Source organism: Erythrolamprus reginae, chromosome 3, assembly GCF_031021105.1.
Source record: "Erythrolamprus reginae isolate rEryReg1 chromosome 3, rEryReg1.hap1, whole genome shotgun sequence".
NCBI classification, from domain to species: Eukaryota; Metazoa; Chordata; class Lepidosauria; order Squamata; family Dipsadidae; genus Erythrolamprus; species Erythrolamprus reginae.
This window is the reverse complement of record NC_091952.1, coordinates 48,378,777-48,395,562: the sequence shown is the minus strand read 5'-3', so window position 1 is coordinate 48,395,562 and position 16,786 is coordinate 48,378,777. Positions and strand designations below refer to the sequence as shown.

General features: G+C 38.4%; 1 protein-coding gene across 5 annotated transcripts in view; it reads left to right on the top strand.

The window, feature by feature from the left end:
- The window catches only part of CPNE5 (copine 5), a 197,778-nt gene that overhangs the window by 153,453 nt on the left and 27,539 nt on the right, over window positions 1-16,786 (top strand). For 4 of the 5 annotated variants that reach the window (XM_070745132.1, XM_070745131.1, XM_070745133.1 and 1 more), the window contains 2 exons: window positions 7,134-7,187; window positions 8,959-9,020. The exons of the other annotated variant lie outside the window; for it this stretch is intronic. In XM_070745132.1, the coding sequence (XP_070601233.1) occupies window positions 7,134-7,187; window positions 8,959-9,020 (116 nt within the window). The remainder of the gene's footprint in view (window positions 1-7,133; window positions 7,188-8,958; window positions 9,021-16,786) is intronic. 5 annotated transcript variants of the gene reach the window in all.

Below are 16,786 nucleotides of genomic sequence, written 5' to 3'. Positions count from 1 at the left end.
AAATACGGTATATCTTTACACTAAAGCCCTTCTGCTACTAAAATACCAAGAGGTGTAACTGATTTAGTATGCTCAGCTGTAGTACAAAACCATTGATAGGGCATTGACAACCATAGTACTGTGTTAATTTCAGATCTCAATAAAAGAATAAATCAAGGATTGCCAAAATGAGCCTGGAGAGAAGTAATTTCATCCAGATTATGTGCAGCATCATAGTTAGAGTGAATCGGTAGCTTGACTATTGTCCATGATGATTATCAGTCTTTCTGCCCTATTCCTCCTTTAGGGAAAGCCATTTGAAAGACGTTAACTCTGTGCCTTGAAATATACATATAGCATTTGCTCATTTTCTGTCCCAATTTGTCCAAGAGCTCAAGAATTTACATGTGGATTCTTCTCTCTTTTATGACTTTTATACATTTTTTTGTCAGCTATTGTAACGTCTCAATGAAGTTTCCCCATTTACAATTCTTTTTCAAACCTAAAAACTTTCAGCCTGAACATCTCATTGTTTGGAATGGGACTTACCTGAGTTTTATGCCACCGTTCAGTTGCACTTTCCCCACTGAGTTATATAAAAGCATTATAACACTGGCGGTTCTATTTTTAACCGATTCCCTGATCTTCCCAAACACAGCGTTTGCCTTTTTTTCATTTCTGCGACTGCATGCTGAGATGATGTGGGGATTTTTTTTTTTTACTGTATCTACCACAACCAAAATATCTCTTTCCTGTTGAATCATTAGAGTTTAGGCTACCTGTACGTGGGGCAAAGAACTCTTGTTTTCCGAATCCAGTTTGAAGAGGTTGCTTTGACATTTATCAACTTATATTTTTGCCATCTTAAATAATTTAGTGTCCTCTACAAACTTGACATCTTTAGGGCTTGCTTTGTGACCCCAAATCATTGATGAATAAATCAGAGATGGGATTCAGTAGGTTCTAATTAGTTCTGGAGAACTAGTAGCGGAAATCTTGAGTAGTTCAGAGAACCGTTAAATCAGGCTGACTGGCCTCCGCCCCAGTCTACTCTCTGCCTCCCGAGTCCCAGCTGATCAGGAGGAAATTGGGATTTTATTTTATTTTATTTTATTTATTTAGTTAGTTAGTTAGTTAGTTAGTTAGTTGGTTAGTTAGTTAGTTAGTCCAATACACAATGAGGGTTTTAGTCGGTATATATCTATAAACACATAGTAAAATACATGATGAAGGTTATAGAGGAGATACTCATAGTAAAATATATCTAAGAAATAATAGAAAAGAAGGTATAGTAATAGAACATATCAATGAAAGAATAGAAGAAGAGATATAGGAATAGAAGAAAGGTATAGGAGATATAGGAGAGCAATAGGACAGGGGATGGAAGGCACTCTAGTGCACTTGTACTCGCCCCTTACTGACCTCTTAGGAATCTGGAGAGGTCAACCGTAGATAATCTAAGGATAAGGTGTTGGAGGTTTGGGGATGACACTATGGAGTCCGGTAATGAGTTCCATGCTTCGACCACTCGGTTACTGAAGTCATATTTTTTACAGTCAAGTTTGGAGCGGTTAATATTGAGCTTGAATCTGTTATGTGCTGTTGTGTTGTTGTGGTTGAAGCTGAAGTAGTCGCCGACAGGCAGGACGTTGCAGCATATGATCTTGTGGGCAATACGTAGATCTTGTTTAAGGCATCTTAGTTCTAAACTTTCTAGGCCCAGGATTGAAAGTCTAGTCTCATAGGGTATTCTATTTCGAGTGGAGGAGTGAATGGCTTCCCCTGGAATGGGTAGGGAATGGGTAGGGAATGGAGATTTGACAGTATCTTTCCCCTGCCATGCCCACAAAGTCATACCCACCATGCCACACCATTCAATATCCACCAATCCACACCCACAGAACCGATAGTAAAAAAATTTGAATCCCACTACTGAATAAAATGCAAAACATTTTATTTACAGGAGAAGGGTATGTCAGACAGAAGTGGGAGATAACCACCTGTTCCATTGTGAAAACGATACGTAATTCTCCCTTCAATTCCATGTCATACAGAAAAGTTGCTTTTTTTATGAGATAGCAATAGCACTTACTACTTTACAGCTCTCTCTAAGCAGTTTACAGAATCCCAATAATCTAGAACCTCAGAGATAATGTATAGGTTATCATGGGAGTCCGTGGAAAAAGCTTTTCATTGTTTTCAAGTTGAAGAACATATATTTCCCTTATCTGTGTACAGCATTTGGTAAAAGCTCTGATGATATTATATAACTGGCAAAATTTGTGTGATAGCGTCATGATATGCACAGATGCTCATGCATATCTACATACCTCTTGAGACTACTAACATGTAATGTTAATATAGAGCTTTAAATAGCACTGAATAAGTGCCAAGAGGTTGCAACTAGATTTGACTGGGTTCACCTAATGCCAGCCCCACTTAAGCAGATCCGATTATGAAATCAATTTTGCAAGATGACAAAAACTGCTTTTATTAAAAGTGATTGCTGTAACAGAATTTTGCAACTCTAACTGTGCTGTCCTTCATCCTCCTACTTACAGTTCAATGAATTCAAGAACTATAGCAAGGGTCTTCAAGCTTGGCAACCTTAAGACTTGTGGATGCTGGGTGGACAGTTCAGGAGTCGAAGTCCACAAGTCTTAAAGTTGCCACATTTGAAGACTTCTGGGCTATAATATCAAGAGCCATAGTATAGCCACTTCTGAATGCTATCTGGATATTCTAGACTTAAAAACGTTTCAGCCCCTTTTACCTAGGTAACAGTTTTTTCAGTTTCTCTACCAGGGTCATCTTCCATGCCCCCTACATATGACGAGCTAAACCACTATTGAATCCTGCCATAGTACCTTTTGAACTATGAAGAACAATTTAATATTAAATGTAAATCCAAACCATTATTTTTTAAAAATAAAACATGATTTAAAAATCATACCTTGTCATGGCATGTGATTTTAATCAATAGAGTTTGGGGCCTATCACTAGTTCCAGTTGTAATATGCATTGATGGTGCCTTTCCTCATAAATTGAAGATCTGTCTTCACCCAACAGCTTTGTCACCCAACAGATGACAAAGCCCACCTGAAGCATTCCCAGTTGTCCACATATGGGGCCAGTTACTTCAGACCCTGGGGTTCCTGTTATTACCAATCATTTTTTTACATATTAATTTCTTATGCTTGGTAGTTTTGCTATAATAGTATCTATTGTGACAGTTCTGGGGCAATTTCTCATACGACTGGCCTGACTAGGCATAGGGAGATCCCAGCTGCTCCTTCTCAAAGAACCTAGTCTCTCTCCTCAATAAGGGGGGAATGGAGAGGAGGAGAAAACAGGAGATGAGAAATTTGTATAGTTTATATAATTCAGGAACTCGGCACTTCTAGAGAACAGAATGCCATGAAAAATAGATCTGATATTTGTCTCACTCCCTTTCAAAGGAATGAAGGAACCCATATGTAAGATTAGTCTTAAACCATTGTGATTCTTCAAATATTGCTTAACTGTAAGTCCTTATAGCCCTCAGCACTGGCTATGCTGGCTGAAATTACTTGTTAAAATTCAGCAAGAGCTTCTAGAATAGGGGTGTCGAATTCAATTTCATGGAGGTTGTGTTTGACCATGGGGCGCAGGGGATGTGTGTGGCCAGCATGGGCATGGCCAGATCGACGTCACTCATGTCAAGGGTGCCTGGGAGCCTTCTGCAACCCTCTGCCAGCAAAAACAGAACTCAAAAAACAGCCCTCCCGAGCTCTATTTTGGTTGGCAGAGGCACTGTGGGCTGGTTTTTCACTGTTTCCAAGGTGGCCCCGCAGGCAAGATCTAAGCACCCCATGGATCGGATACGGCCCCTGGGCCTTGAGTTTGACACCCTTGTTCTAGAAGTTTAGATTTTTACTGATTCTGCAGTGACCCAACTGTCTCTCATGTATAGCCCTTTCTTGTTGTCATTCAACCCGTATGAGACACATCCAATTTTAAATTCTTATTTTTAGAAAGATTGCTTTGTAATGACCTCTCAATCTTTTTAGTCCCTTCTCCTTGTTCAACTACACATTGTGCTTGGAGGGGGAAAAACCCTTTTGTCATTAGAAAAGAGAGGGACTAATTTTGAATGTGGCCAAGAATCATGGCTCACTTGTGAATGTGGATTAACTATCTGACAGGAAGCTTGTCACCAGTGAATGCCATACTTTAGCCTGCCCATACTTCCATTATTCCAGCCACTGTTGTATGTGGATTAGTGAATGCATGAATTAGTGAGGAGTGTATCTGCACTATTGAATAGCCTTGAATCTCCCACCAATCTGCTATACCTTTTCTGATGTCCAATAGGCTTGTATATAACTTTGGAAATGAGCGTTTCAAAAAAATTCACAGGTATGAATGAAGCATTTTTCACCCAAAATTTGGAAAAGTCACATTACTTAAAAGTTTCATATAAAAGCTTTAGGTCTTTTCCCAGTTGTCTGTCTGTATGCATTTTGTATGCAGACTGTGACCTACTGGGATTTTCACTAAAGTGCTGGTGTGACTGCACATGGATATATGTGTGCTGCAGTGAGCTTTCAAAGTAGCCACATAAACCTTTTTAAAGCTTGCATCCATTTTAATAATTTGAAGAGGGATATTATGCTGGCACCAAGATAGCTTGCAAAACTACCCCTCTCAAATGATTTGCACAGCCCGAATATGCAGTGAATTGTCTAACACGTTCAAATATCAAATGTAGCTGTGTCATAAAAAATTATAGTGATAACTTTATTTTCAAATTTCTTTCTAAAGATCCATCAGAACTGGATTGGTCTTACATTTGTGTTCCCAACTTTAAATCTATTCTCATGTATTGAAATATTGTATAGTAACTCAGAATGGATAATTTATAATTTGATAATTGGAATTAAAGCTTCATGCTCTAATTCCAATGAGCAAATTATTTTCTTTTAAATTTTAAATATATTTTCTTTTAAACTTAGAACTGTCATATTTTAGTAATCTTCTATTTGAAAGAAGTCATATTTGTACACTTCCTGTAGTCATTTACAATACTAGATTATACCCTATACTTACTTTGCATTTTTGTTTTTTTTTCTTTAAAATAATTTTCTATTTCATAACTGCATTTGCATGATTTATATCCCAGGAGACATTTCTGATTTGAAACAGAAGGAAACACTGAGTTTGTTTGAATGCCAGTTCTTTCATCAAAGTAATTCCAATAGCTTGATGATCTGTTGAAGGAAGTAGAAGGACTACATAGTCTCCAGAATACTTTTGTAACTGCTGAGATGGTAGCAGTCTGATTTGTATATCATGCTAAAAAATAACCTTTTATTCCAGAAAGCCCAAATCTTTTAAGAAAGAGATTTGAGTTTCCTAATATGAATAAATTATATACCTCCTTTTTTTTTCTTTACTTTTTACTGAATTGAAGGATTTATTCTGGTTTTGAGAAGAGGCTAAGTAGGGTACTTTAATCTCATTTGCAACTTCTGGGAAGCTGCATTACTAGCTGCTAGGATTTCATAGTTGTGGGTTAAAAATTAGCTAGGAACCTGCTCTGTAAATATGCCTTTGGTTAAGTTCAAAAGAATTAAACATAGAAGAGGAAGAATTTTAATTCTGTACTAATAAGTTTTGTAAAGCAGTGTGGCACACATGTAACTTGGTCTGTGGCAGCCTACAATGGAGGAAAGGGTCAGAATGCACTGATACTGCAGCATATGATGGCAGTTGTGATGCAGAGTATATATATTGTCAGATATTATGGGTGTTTGATAAGACCAAAATCTGGGGTCAGTCATGGAATAAAAACATTGAGAAAATATAGTCAGTGTGATAAAGAACTGCATAGTCATAGGTACTGTACCAAGTTCATTGTAATGCAGTGAAATGGAACCTACACCTACAATATTACAACTAATTTATTCCCTGTTTCATATTTGGCATGCTAGGACTTACGCCTGCTACCATTCTTTATTATTATTTTGATTTGTACAAAAAAAGTATTTATTTAAGATGAGAAACAAGTTTAAATTTTATTGGTATTATGGTAAAATACTGTACCTCCACTTTAATATTTATTTATTTATTTGATTTTTATGCCGCCCTTCTCCCTAGACTCAGGGCGGCTTACAACATGTTAGCAATAGCACTTTTTAACAGAGCCAGCATATTGCCCCCACAATCCGGCTCCTCATTTTACCCACCTCGGAAGGATGGAAAGCTGAGTCAACCTTGAGCCGGTGGTGAGATTTGAACTGCTGACCTACAGATCTACAGTCAGCTTCAGTGGCCTGCAGTACAGCACTCTACCTGCTCTAATTTTAATGATCAAATTATTTTCTTTTAAATTTTAAATATATTTTCTTTTAAACTTATATCCCCCGCCCCCCATCCCAATCCTTTAAAAGATACCTGCTTCACAGGGCAAGAACAGTATATGTTGGGTTTGGTGGGATATTAAGAGAAAATCTTATTTTTGGCTATGTCATGGAAAAAAAGTGTACACTAATTAAGGTTAACCTGGATTAAGGCAGACCATTTGCCTTTTTAGAAAGATCTGTTGATTGTAACCGATATGTTGATCTGTTACAACAGATGTGTTGATCTCCCTGCCTGTAGAAGTTTAATTGATGTTTCAGTTTTCATTCTCGTTGGCAAATGATGAACAATAATGAACATCTTGTGAGATAGTTGCAAGGATAAGAACAAGGAAGGCTGAATTCTTCTCAGAGGTATTTGTTTGTGGGAAGATTTAGCTTAAGTCCCCGCTCTCTGCCCTTCTGAAATAAAACCCTAGCACATATAACTAAAGCATAAACCAGATGATTTGCAAATGAAGTTGTTTACAGCACATCCACATTTTGTTCTCTGAGCCTCCTTTTCCCCACTTGCCTCTTCAGCCTCAGACTTCCTTTTTGTTTAAATAGAATTTGTAAATTCCTTTGGGTAGCATCACATCTTTTATTTTGTTTTCCAATATCCCTCCTCAAAAGTGTCATGTATAGAGATGGGATTAGTATAAGTAAATACCAGGAGTGCATCTACTGCTTCTAGTGTACATTACAGGCTTGGCCAGACCAGATGTCTCACAAAGCTGTTTATATTAGCATCATTTTTCTTCTTTCTCTCAGGTGGTAAATCCCAAAAAGAAAATGAAGAAAAAGAAATACTCTAATTCAGGAACAGTGAGTAAACATTATTATAAATGTACTTGATGTATTAGAATATTTCCCCAACAAGCCATCTCAGTCATTTTGAAGTTGGGATTTGTTTTTTATTTGAGTCTCAACAATAGGAAATAGGCAGAAGATTGCATGTCTTGATGTAAAGTGAGCAGCAAATAATGCATGACTATCAGTGTTGTTTTTCCCAGCAGTTGTATTATACAAATACCAGCCGGAGGAACGGCCAATAAAAACAGGTGGCTTTCAGTCCTGTATCCATGATCCCACAATTAAAATATCGTAGTAGAAAACAGTGCAATCTGATTTGAATCAAAGGCAGACAGAGCTGATAAATATTTCAACACAGAATAAATGTAGAAAGTGTTTTGAATGAATGTTAATTCCTGCATGCAAAGAAAAATGCAGGCTTTTGAGCTGATTGATACATTTGCCGGATAAATTCAGATTATTTTGTTAAATCAGTTTGATGCCTCTGGCTTGATATATTATGGTAGCTTGATCTTTCTTCCTTGACTGTAGCCGAAAATGATTAAATTGTTATATAGATAAAGCAGGGCCATAGTGGTAGATCCCATAAGGAATGGCTGATCTTTAGTTCCCAGTATGAACCCATGGGCTAGGGAGATTCTTGTTTGAAATACAGTATTGCTAACCAGGGGTGAAATGTCCCTGGTTCAGGCGTGACTGCCAGGCATGACTGCCAGTAGTCGCAGAGCTGGTAGTGACAGCAGTGTGAGGCTTCGCCCACCTGTCCAAGTGCTGCCATTTGGGTTCTTTTACCCTCTGCACATGCACAGAATGTTTTGTGCATGCACAGAGGGTAAAAAAGCCCAAATGGTGGCATCCAGACAGGTGTGCAAAGCCTCACACTGCCATCGCTACTGGCTCTCCAACCACCAGCAGGCACACCTGAACTGAGAGCATTTCACCCCTGTTGGTAATGGTAACCCACAGTTAATAAGAGTATTCTTTAATTAAAAGATCCAACTCACTCTGTTCCTTATGAGTACAGTGACCATATGGCCTTTATTATAAAGGGCGCCCATTATTTTAAAGAGTTGTCTTTTTAGATTTATTTTCCAAAAAAAAGTTATTTTTGATGACATTTATTTTGGTCATTTAACTTTTACTATAGAAATGATACCATTTAATATACAGTTTTTCACATTCGTGTGAAAAATATAAAAACCGAATAAACTTTTGAAAACACATTTACATGCACTGTTTGGCTTTAGATGTTTTTATTAGAAAAGGCATTTTTAAAAGCAGAAAAGTTCTTTAAATTTCCTTTGTTATAAACTATTTTTTCCCCTTTGTAAAATAAAGTTATGAACTATTTCTTTTTTTCCTTTGTGAAATAAAGTTATAAACGATTTCTTTTTTTCCTTGTATGTCTTTCAGATTTGTCCCTTTTTCAGGTTTGTTCTTTAGATTCCCCTCCCCCCCCCCCAAAAAAAAATATGGTCATGGTACTTACTTGTGAGAGATTCTCCACCACAGTGATACTTTACTAGGCAACTGTTGTGATTGTTCTTATGAGTATGAGTTCAAATCTTCAGTAAAGAAATAAATACTTTTTCTGGATTTTTGCAACCCAAATTTGATCATCTTAAAAATCAGAGTTGTGCAACCTATTGGACTGGGAGTAGATTGAAGATGGGATGACCTTGGACATGACTGCAAGTCATCATTAGCATCAGATGCTTCAATCCCCGTAGCAATTATTTCATGGGTCCTTATGTGACATGCATCCTGTTTCTTCCTTTTCAAGGTAACGTTGCTGTCATTTGCCACAGAATCAGAACATACATTTCTAGATTACATCAAAGGAGGGTAAGTCGTCTCTCCTGCTAAAACACTAAAATTTAACCCAGACATCATGGTAGGTTATATATATTCCTACCAACTTGTGTATGTTATAGCCTAATTAGGATGGAATTGTACTTCAGCCGAAACAAATAAATAGAATTAATGATGCAGTTGGCTGCTGTTAGTTTTCTCTTTTCAACACCTTGAAGAAGGTATAGCTTTGTATGATTAACCCTAACATCAGAATTAGGCTTAAAATGCCCAGATAAAGATGGATTACTTTTAAAAGCTATAAAGCAAGGTTCATTATTTGTTTATGAATTCTGATTTGTTTGAGAATGCACAATTTTAATTCTAGGTTCAAATGTTCCTCTGTGGCAAGCTACAGCCAGCTACAGATTTAGTAAGTCTGGCACCTCATTTATAGCCTCTAAAATGTCTAAAAATTTCTCCTGCCAAAACAGAGTGTCAAAATGATAATGTTTATGATTTTAGGTATGAAAATATGTAAGCAGTGGGAATGTTCCCCAAGTCTCCAGGAAGCAAACATATCCTGTTAAAATTCTACAAAATCCCCAGAAGATAGATACAAATCATGCTGCCAAAAGTTGGCATCGAAATGGCCAAAGATTTTCAGCTGCAAAAACAGAAATAGAGATGGGAAAGTAAATATAAAGTTGTAGTTTTGTGAAATGATCCCATTTCCAACCCAATCCACACACACAAAACAAAACAAAACAGGCCAATTGTTTTTTTTAATCCCAGGTCCCTCTGATCACATAATTGGCATCACCACAGTTGGGGTCCCAAAATCAAACAAGGGCTTCCATATAAACTTCTCTTTGCTTCTCCAAAGAGAAGAAGCAAGTGCAAGGGATCCAGCTGTTGCGACAACATGATTCTTGTTCCAGTAATGGTCTATTATCCTGGTTTGACGTGACATGAGAATGCAATATGTGATTCTTATATTTCATTGTAAAACTGTGTTGTAGGATTAGAGATGGATGATAAAGATTTAACCAACACCATGAAGCACTGGGCTGGTGACAAAAATGTTAAGGACTGGGCACACAAGAGTTGGATTTTAGCTAGTGATTGCAATTGGACTTCTACTTTGAGACTGCCCAAATAGTATATAGGCAGTCCTTGACTTATTTTGGGTTGCTTAGTGACTGTTTGAAGTTACAACAGATTCCTTCCCCCACAAAAGTATTCACAGCTTGATTCCAAAGTTCTGGTGGCTGTGCCTCCTTGTGATCACAGGACTATATTTTGGTTGCTCAACAACTAGTCTGCATTTATGGCCATGTGCAGTATCCCACAGTCCTGTTTTACAATGTTTTTGCCAAAAAACAGTGTGTGTGTATGTGTGTGTTCTGCTTTTTAGCAAAAACACTCCCTAGTGAACAATGGGTTTACTTAACAACCATGCTGTTCACTTAATTACCACATATTTATTTAATAACCATGGTAATTGACTTAAAGACTGCCACCAAAAAAAGTCATAAAATTGGGTTAGGCCCCCTTACAATTGTAAGTCAAGGAGTACTTGTAAACCTCCTGACAGAATGATATACTTTCTGGGAAATATTTTTCATTTTGTTTCAATATGAGGTTTTGCTTGTATCACAGTGACTAGAACTGATCAAGAAAGATGCTGCAGCTCTTTGGCACAAACTAGTTACTGTATGTGCTGTTTTCTTGCCAAATAAACAACTCTGAAATGCAATTGAGCTATTTAGGATTTCAAACTTCACACATGCCTGCCACTCATACAGTTAAACACCTGGACAAGTTCGTGTATCAGATAACATCTCCATAATGTCGTATTTGTTATCACATTCTGTCTACCCTTTTTTCAAGAAGCTTAGCGCATGGGATTTTATGATAATGAAATAAAAAGAAAAACAGATAAGATTCCCCTGATTATGTCAGTGTAACAAATGGCTCTGCCTCCTGGTTTGAAATTGTGCTTATTTGCACCATCAGACGTTGAATTACTGATAAATTATTCAAATGAACACTGGAAAGAAAATTGTTGGGTACAGAAGATCTGAAATCCATGCCCAACTGTGGTGAGCAAATTGTCTGTGTTTTAGAAAGTGGAACCGTTACACAAGAACATTAAAAAAAAAAAACGCTGCTGAAAATACACAGGGTTGGATCTGATTTTTCCATGCATAGAAAGTGCCTGTTAAAGGGGGTTCTTAGTCTGGTGTTACCACGCTTCAAGATGTAAAAATAATGTGAAAATATGCAAACAAAAGCAAGAGATTTTCTGTATATTAGGCACAATGGAAGAGGATTTAATATAGAGCTTTTGGTCCAGTACCTAATTTATTAGACCTTCGATAAAACAAGCATTTCAGGGAGAATCTTAAAGCATAAGATTGTAAATGGGTTAAAAAAAAGGAATAAGGTAAATTAGGAGAGGCTTAGGTATTACCATTTTCTGTGTTTATCTTACATAATGTAGCTCTATTATTTCCTATTTTTCTTGCAAGCTGCAACTGGGAGGAGGGGGAGGGGGATGAATAAAAGCCTCTAAAAGTCATTTTGAAGAAAGAAGCTCAAACACCTTGGAAAGATTTTGTTTTGCTGATACACTTTTGTCTTAGGAAGAATCCCCTTTGCCTGCCAAATACTGAGTCATCACAGCCGGTTCTCACCAGAAAAACCTCTTTATATTCAGTCCATGTAATTTATCATACAGTTAATCAAACGTCTCTTTTGTTCAAGTTTCCCCGGCATCAGTTTCCCCATCCATTTACAATACCGTAACTTTTCCTAACAAATGCATTTATGAGATGGACTTCCCTAGGGTGCACATTTTGGTTTTGGGAATTGTTTTTACAAATAGATATCTTATGCCTGAAGGATCACTAATTTATTTAGCCACACTTAGACATACAGATAGTCCTCGAATTACAACCATAATTGAGCCCAAAATTTATATTGCCAAGTGAAACATTTATTTATTTATTTATTTATTTAATTTATTTAATTTATTTATTTATTTTATTGGATTTGTATGCCGCCCCTCTCGGTGAACTCGAGGTGGCTCACAACAGTGCTAAATAGCATGTGACAATCCAATACTAAAAACAGCTAAAAACCCTTGTTATAAAACCAATCATACATACAAACATACCATGCATAAATTGTAGAAGCCTAGGGGGAAAGAATATCTCAATTCCACCATGCCTGACGGCAGAGGTGAGTTTTAAGTAGCTTACAAAAGGCAAGGAGGGTGTGGGCTATTCTAATCTCTGGGGGGAGTTGGTTCCAGAGGGCCGGGGCCGCCACAGAGAAGGCTCTTCCCCTGGGTCCCACCAAACAGAGTTTAGCCCTATTTTGCAGCTCTTCTTGCCATGGTTGTTAAGTGAAGCATTGCATTTGTTAAGTTAGTAAGGTGGTTGTTGAGTGAATCCAGATTTCCCATTGACTTTGCTTGTTAGAAGGTCACAAAATCACGTCACCCCAGATGACACTGCAACTGTCACCAATATGAACCAGTCACCAAGCATTTGAATTATGACTGGATGCTGCAATGGTTGTGTGAGAAACGGTAATAAGTCACCTTTTTCAATGCCGTTGTAACTTTGAAAGGTCACTAAATGAATTATTGTCAGTCGAGGATTACCTGTACAAATAGATAGTTTAGTTAAAATTCTAACAATATTTTATTTTATTTTAATGCATCTGGATTACTAATGCCATCTGGCAATGTGAAGGATAATGTTGCATTATGGGGACTCATGTTAAAAATGCTCCCTTTCTCTAAATAACAAGAGTTATGATTTCTTGATCACTTGGAAGTAAATTCTTATCGGGCTGTTCTGCAATCTTCTACTTTTCAAGTGTGTATGCACAGGTGTTCTGAATTTTAGCCACCCTTACAGTTCCCCAAGTCTGAAGAATAGTTGCACCCTTTGCTACTGCTTTGTTGTCATTATTTTCCATATATTGCTGAGCGCTGGCTTTTGTTTAGATGATGGGCAGTGGACTCATTGTTTGCAGCCAAGAATATTTTAGCTGATGGATCAACCAGCCATTTGGGGCCCATAAAAATCCCTCATTCTCCATATTCAAATATCCAATCCCGGAAGAATCCATCAAAACTCAGTTTGTGGGTTTTGAGAGATACTAGTGCCTAGAAATCAATCCAAGCACATTCAGAGCACTTAACAGCCAACATGGGTTCCTAACCCATTAATTTCTCAGAAGGAATCCTGAAAGATATAGATTCATTGAAAGGTAAAGAGATTTATTTAGATTTATTCAATAGTAAAGAGGATCTTGAATGATTTTGGTTAACTAGCATACATTCCGAGTCTTCGGAGAAGGGCGGCATACAAATCGAATAAATTATTATTATTTATTATTATTATTTTCTGAAATATATTGGTAAGCTTGTTATAGTCTTCTTTTTCTTGAAACTCATTATCCTGTTACCTTTTCAGATTAGTAATTCAACATGTTTCTCCTCTCATTCAGTCCTCTCATTGACCAATTTTCCTTAAGGTCCTCTCATCTCAGGAGAAAGCTACTTAATTTAACATCTAACTAATTATTCCTTCCTTTCCTTGACCATCTGTTCTCCTTCTCTATAGAAGTCAAGTGACTTCCCAACAGAGCTCCTCTGCTTGTCTGATGATTTCTTACTATCCTGCTTCTAGCATTATCCTGAATAGTTACTGTATAAATAATTATAACAGGGGTGGGGGGGAATCACCAAATACACAGTCCTGCAAATAGAAGTAGAATTACTGTGACAAAAGAGCATTTACCATATTTTTGGAGTATAAGACGTACCTTTTTCCCTCCTAAAAGAGGATGACAATCTGAGTGCATCTTGTACACCAAATGTAGACCTGCTCTGCCTCCCAAGCAAAACTTTCAGAGGCTGAAACAACCTCTCAAATGGAGCTTTGCAAAGCTGAAAAAAGCAGCCTCTGAAACGGAGCTTTGCAAGGCTAATACAGTGTTCCCCCGAGTTTCGCGATCTCGATCATTGCGAAACGCTATATTGCGATTTTTCAACCCGGAAGTAAAAACACCATCTGCGCATGCGTCCCCTTTTTTCTATGGCCACGCATGCGTAGATGGCGCCGGGTGCAGGACTCATCTGGGAAGCGGCGGGGCTGTTTTAAAAGGTGGCAGTCGGACTGGGGGGCTTCCTAGCCCCCCCCCCCGATCCCAGGTCCGGGTGCCGCCTTTTAAAACAGCTCCGCCGCTTCCCAAATGAGTCCTGCAGCCAAACGCGGAAGTTCGCCTTTGGCGTTTGGCTGCAGGAGTCATTTGGGAAACCGCGCGGCTGTTTTAAAAGGCGGCAGCCAGACTGGGGGGCTTCCTAGCCCCCCCCCCCGAGCCGCTTCACAGATCTTTGCCTGGGTGGCGGGAAGACCCAGGGAAGGCCGCCCAACAGCTGATCTGCTCCGCAACGCGGCAACGGGGAAACCCCATCTTCGGCTCCTCGCTGCTGCCGCGCTGCGGAGCAGATCAGCTGTTGGGCGGCCGAAGGAACCTTCCCCGGTCTTCCCCGCCGCCCACACGCAAACTCCACCATCTGCGCATGTGCGGCCACGGAAAAAGGGGCGCACATGCGCAGATGATGTTTTTACTTCCGCATCACTACATCCCGAAATATTGATTATTGCGAGGGGTCTTGGAACGGAACCCTCGCGATAATCGGGGGATCACTGTATACCTTTTCCAAGTTGTTCGCGAAGGACGATAACCAGATGGATGCTGGGAGGCAGAACTTTTTATTTTCCTCCCCAAAAACTTAGATATGTCTTATATTCCGATGCGTCTTATAGTCCGAAAAATATGGTATTTAGTGTATGGCATACAATGTCAGGGAAACCTACACATGCTAGTCATAATGCAGTCCAGACAGCTTAAATTGCTAGCTCATTCTGTTCAGCGCTTGTGTACCTATCCTTGGTGTACTGAAAGGCCATACCAGTTTACTTTATACTAATTAACTAGTGGCATTTATTTATTTATTTATTTATTTATTTATTTATTTATTTATTTATTTATTTATTTATTTATCCAATACACAAATACATAGGAAGAAAATAGACATGTGGTAATATATATAAGGGTAAAGTGAACTTAGAGGAGAGGATATATGAAAGAAAGAAAATATATATGATAAGTGAGAGAAAGGAAAGACAATTGGACAGGGGACGAAAGGCACACCAGTGCACTTATGTACGCCCCTTACTGGCCTCTTAGGAACCTGGAGAGGTCAATCGTGGAGAGTCTAAGGGAGAAATGTTGGGGGTTAGGGGTTGACACAATTGAGTCCGGTAATGAGTTCCACGCTTCGATAACTCGATTGTTGAAATCATATTTTTTACAGTCAAGTTTGGAGCAGTTCGTATTAAGTTTGAATCTGTTGCGTGCTCTTGTGTTGTTGCGGTTGAAGCTGAAGTAGTCATTGACCAGTTGGACGTTGCAGCATATGATCTTGTGGGCAATTCAGGTGGCTGGCTCTTCTGGGCTTCTTCGCCAATATCACTTCGCCTCTCCTTGCCTCATGTTGTGATGTCTCGCATCCGGTCCGGGTGCTTTCACTCTCCACACATACAAACCACAGCTAGATTTTTTTTTCTCCACCAAAGTGGTAACTACTTGTAGTATTGCATGATTTTCAACTGCTGAATGGGCAGGAGCTAGGGATCTAGTCACCGGCACTCACTCTATCTCTCAGAGTGAAGACCATTTCTGACCAGTTCCAGTGTGATTGCAAAGATAGTACCAATAATGATAACTTTCTAGATGCAATCCCAAAATGATTGCAGCACAACATAAACACCATCAGCATTGACAAAACCATCACCAGTCAATTGCAGAAGAGAGCTGTACTTGGAACAGCTTACATCTTGCAATGATCATCAAATAACAACATCAGCTTATCCCAGGTTTTGAAGGACTCAGTAGATGAATAAAAATGCCAAATTCAGTTTAATCATTTAGCTATGTGACCAACCATAAGTAATTATTATGATGCTTGTTTTGAATTCAGTAGGCTGGGTAAAAAACTAGTGCTTAAGGCCTGGATAATTTGCTGTGTATGTAGGAGTTTTTGGTTTTTTACAATTCTGATTTTACATTTTACAGATTTCTTTTATTAGTTATTAGATTTGCCACATACTCCAGGCTCAGAGGTAATCTATATATATATAAGTGAAAAACACACACATCTTAATCATGAAATCTCCAGAACCATAAAGCCTACAAGCTTGAAATTTGGCACATACAGTATGTTCCTCTTACTTTCTAGCTGTTCACTAAGAAAGGATTTTTCAAAATGCCCATTGGAGTATTAGTATTTCCTATACAGTATTATTATTAACACACTCGACGCTAAGGAGTTCTACTCCCCCTCCCCACCTGAAAATAAATCTGTTCCAAATGCAAAACACAAGCACAGGAGAGGAGTTTCACTTTCATTTTTACCTTCACAGCAGCAAGCAGCTTTACTACAGAACAGTTGAGCTAAGCCACGGCCAGCCTCCTTCCTGTCTCCTTTCTCTCACAGCAAATACTCAGTTTCCAAACACCCTTCAACTCTCTCACACACTGACAGGATGAATACTGATGGATGCTGTATGCAGAGACAGACACACACACACCCTCATTTTCCTCCACAGTTCAGATGAATCTGTTTCTTCTACTGTAACACCAGTTAAAGGGGAAAGAGGCAAAAAGTGCAGAATTTTTTTTACAGATCTTTTGTAAAGATCTGTAGGTCATGCCATTAGGAAAACACAAGT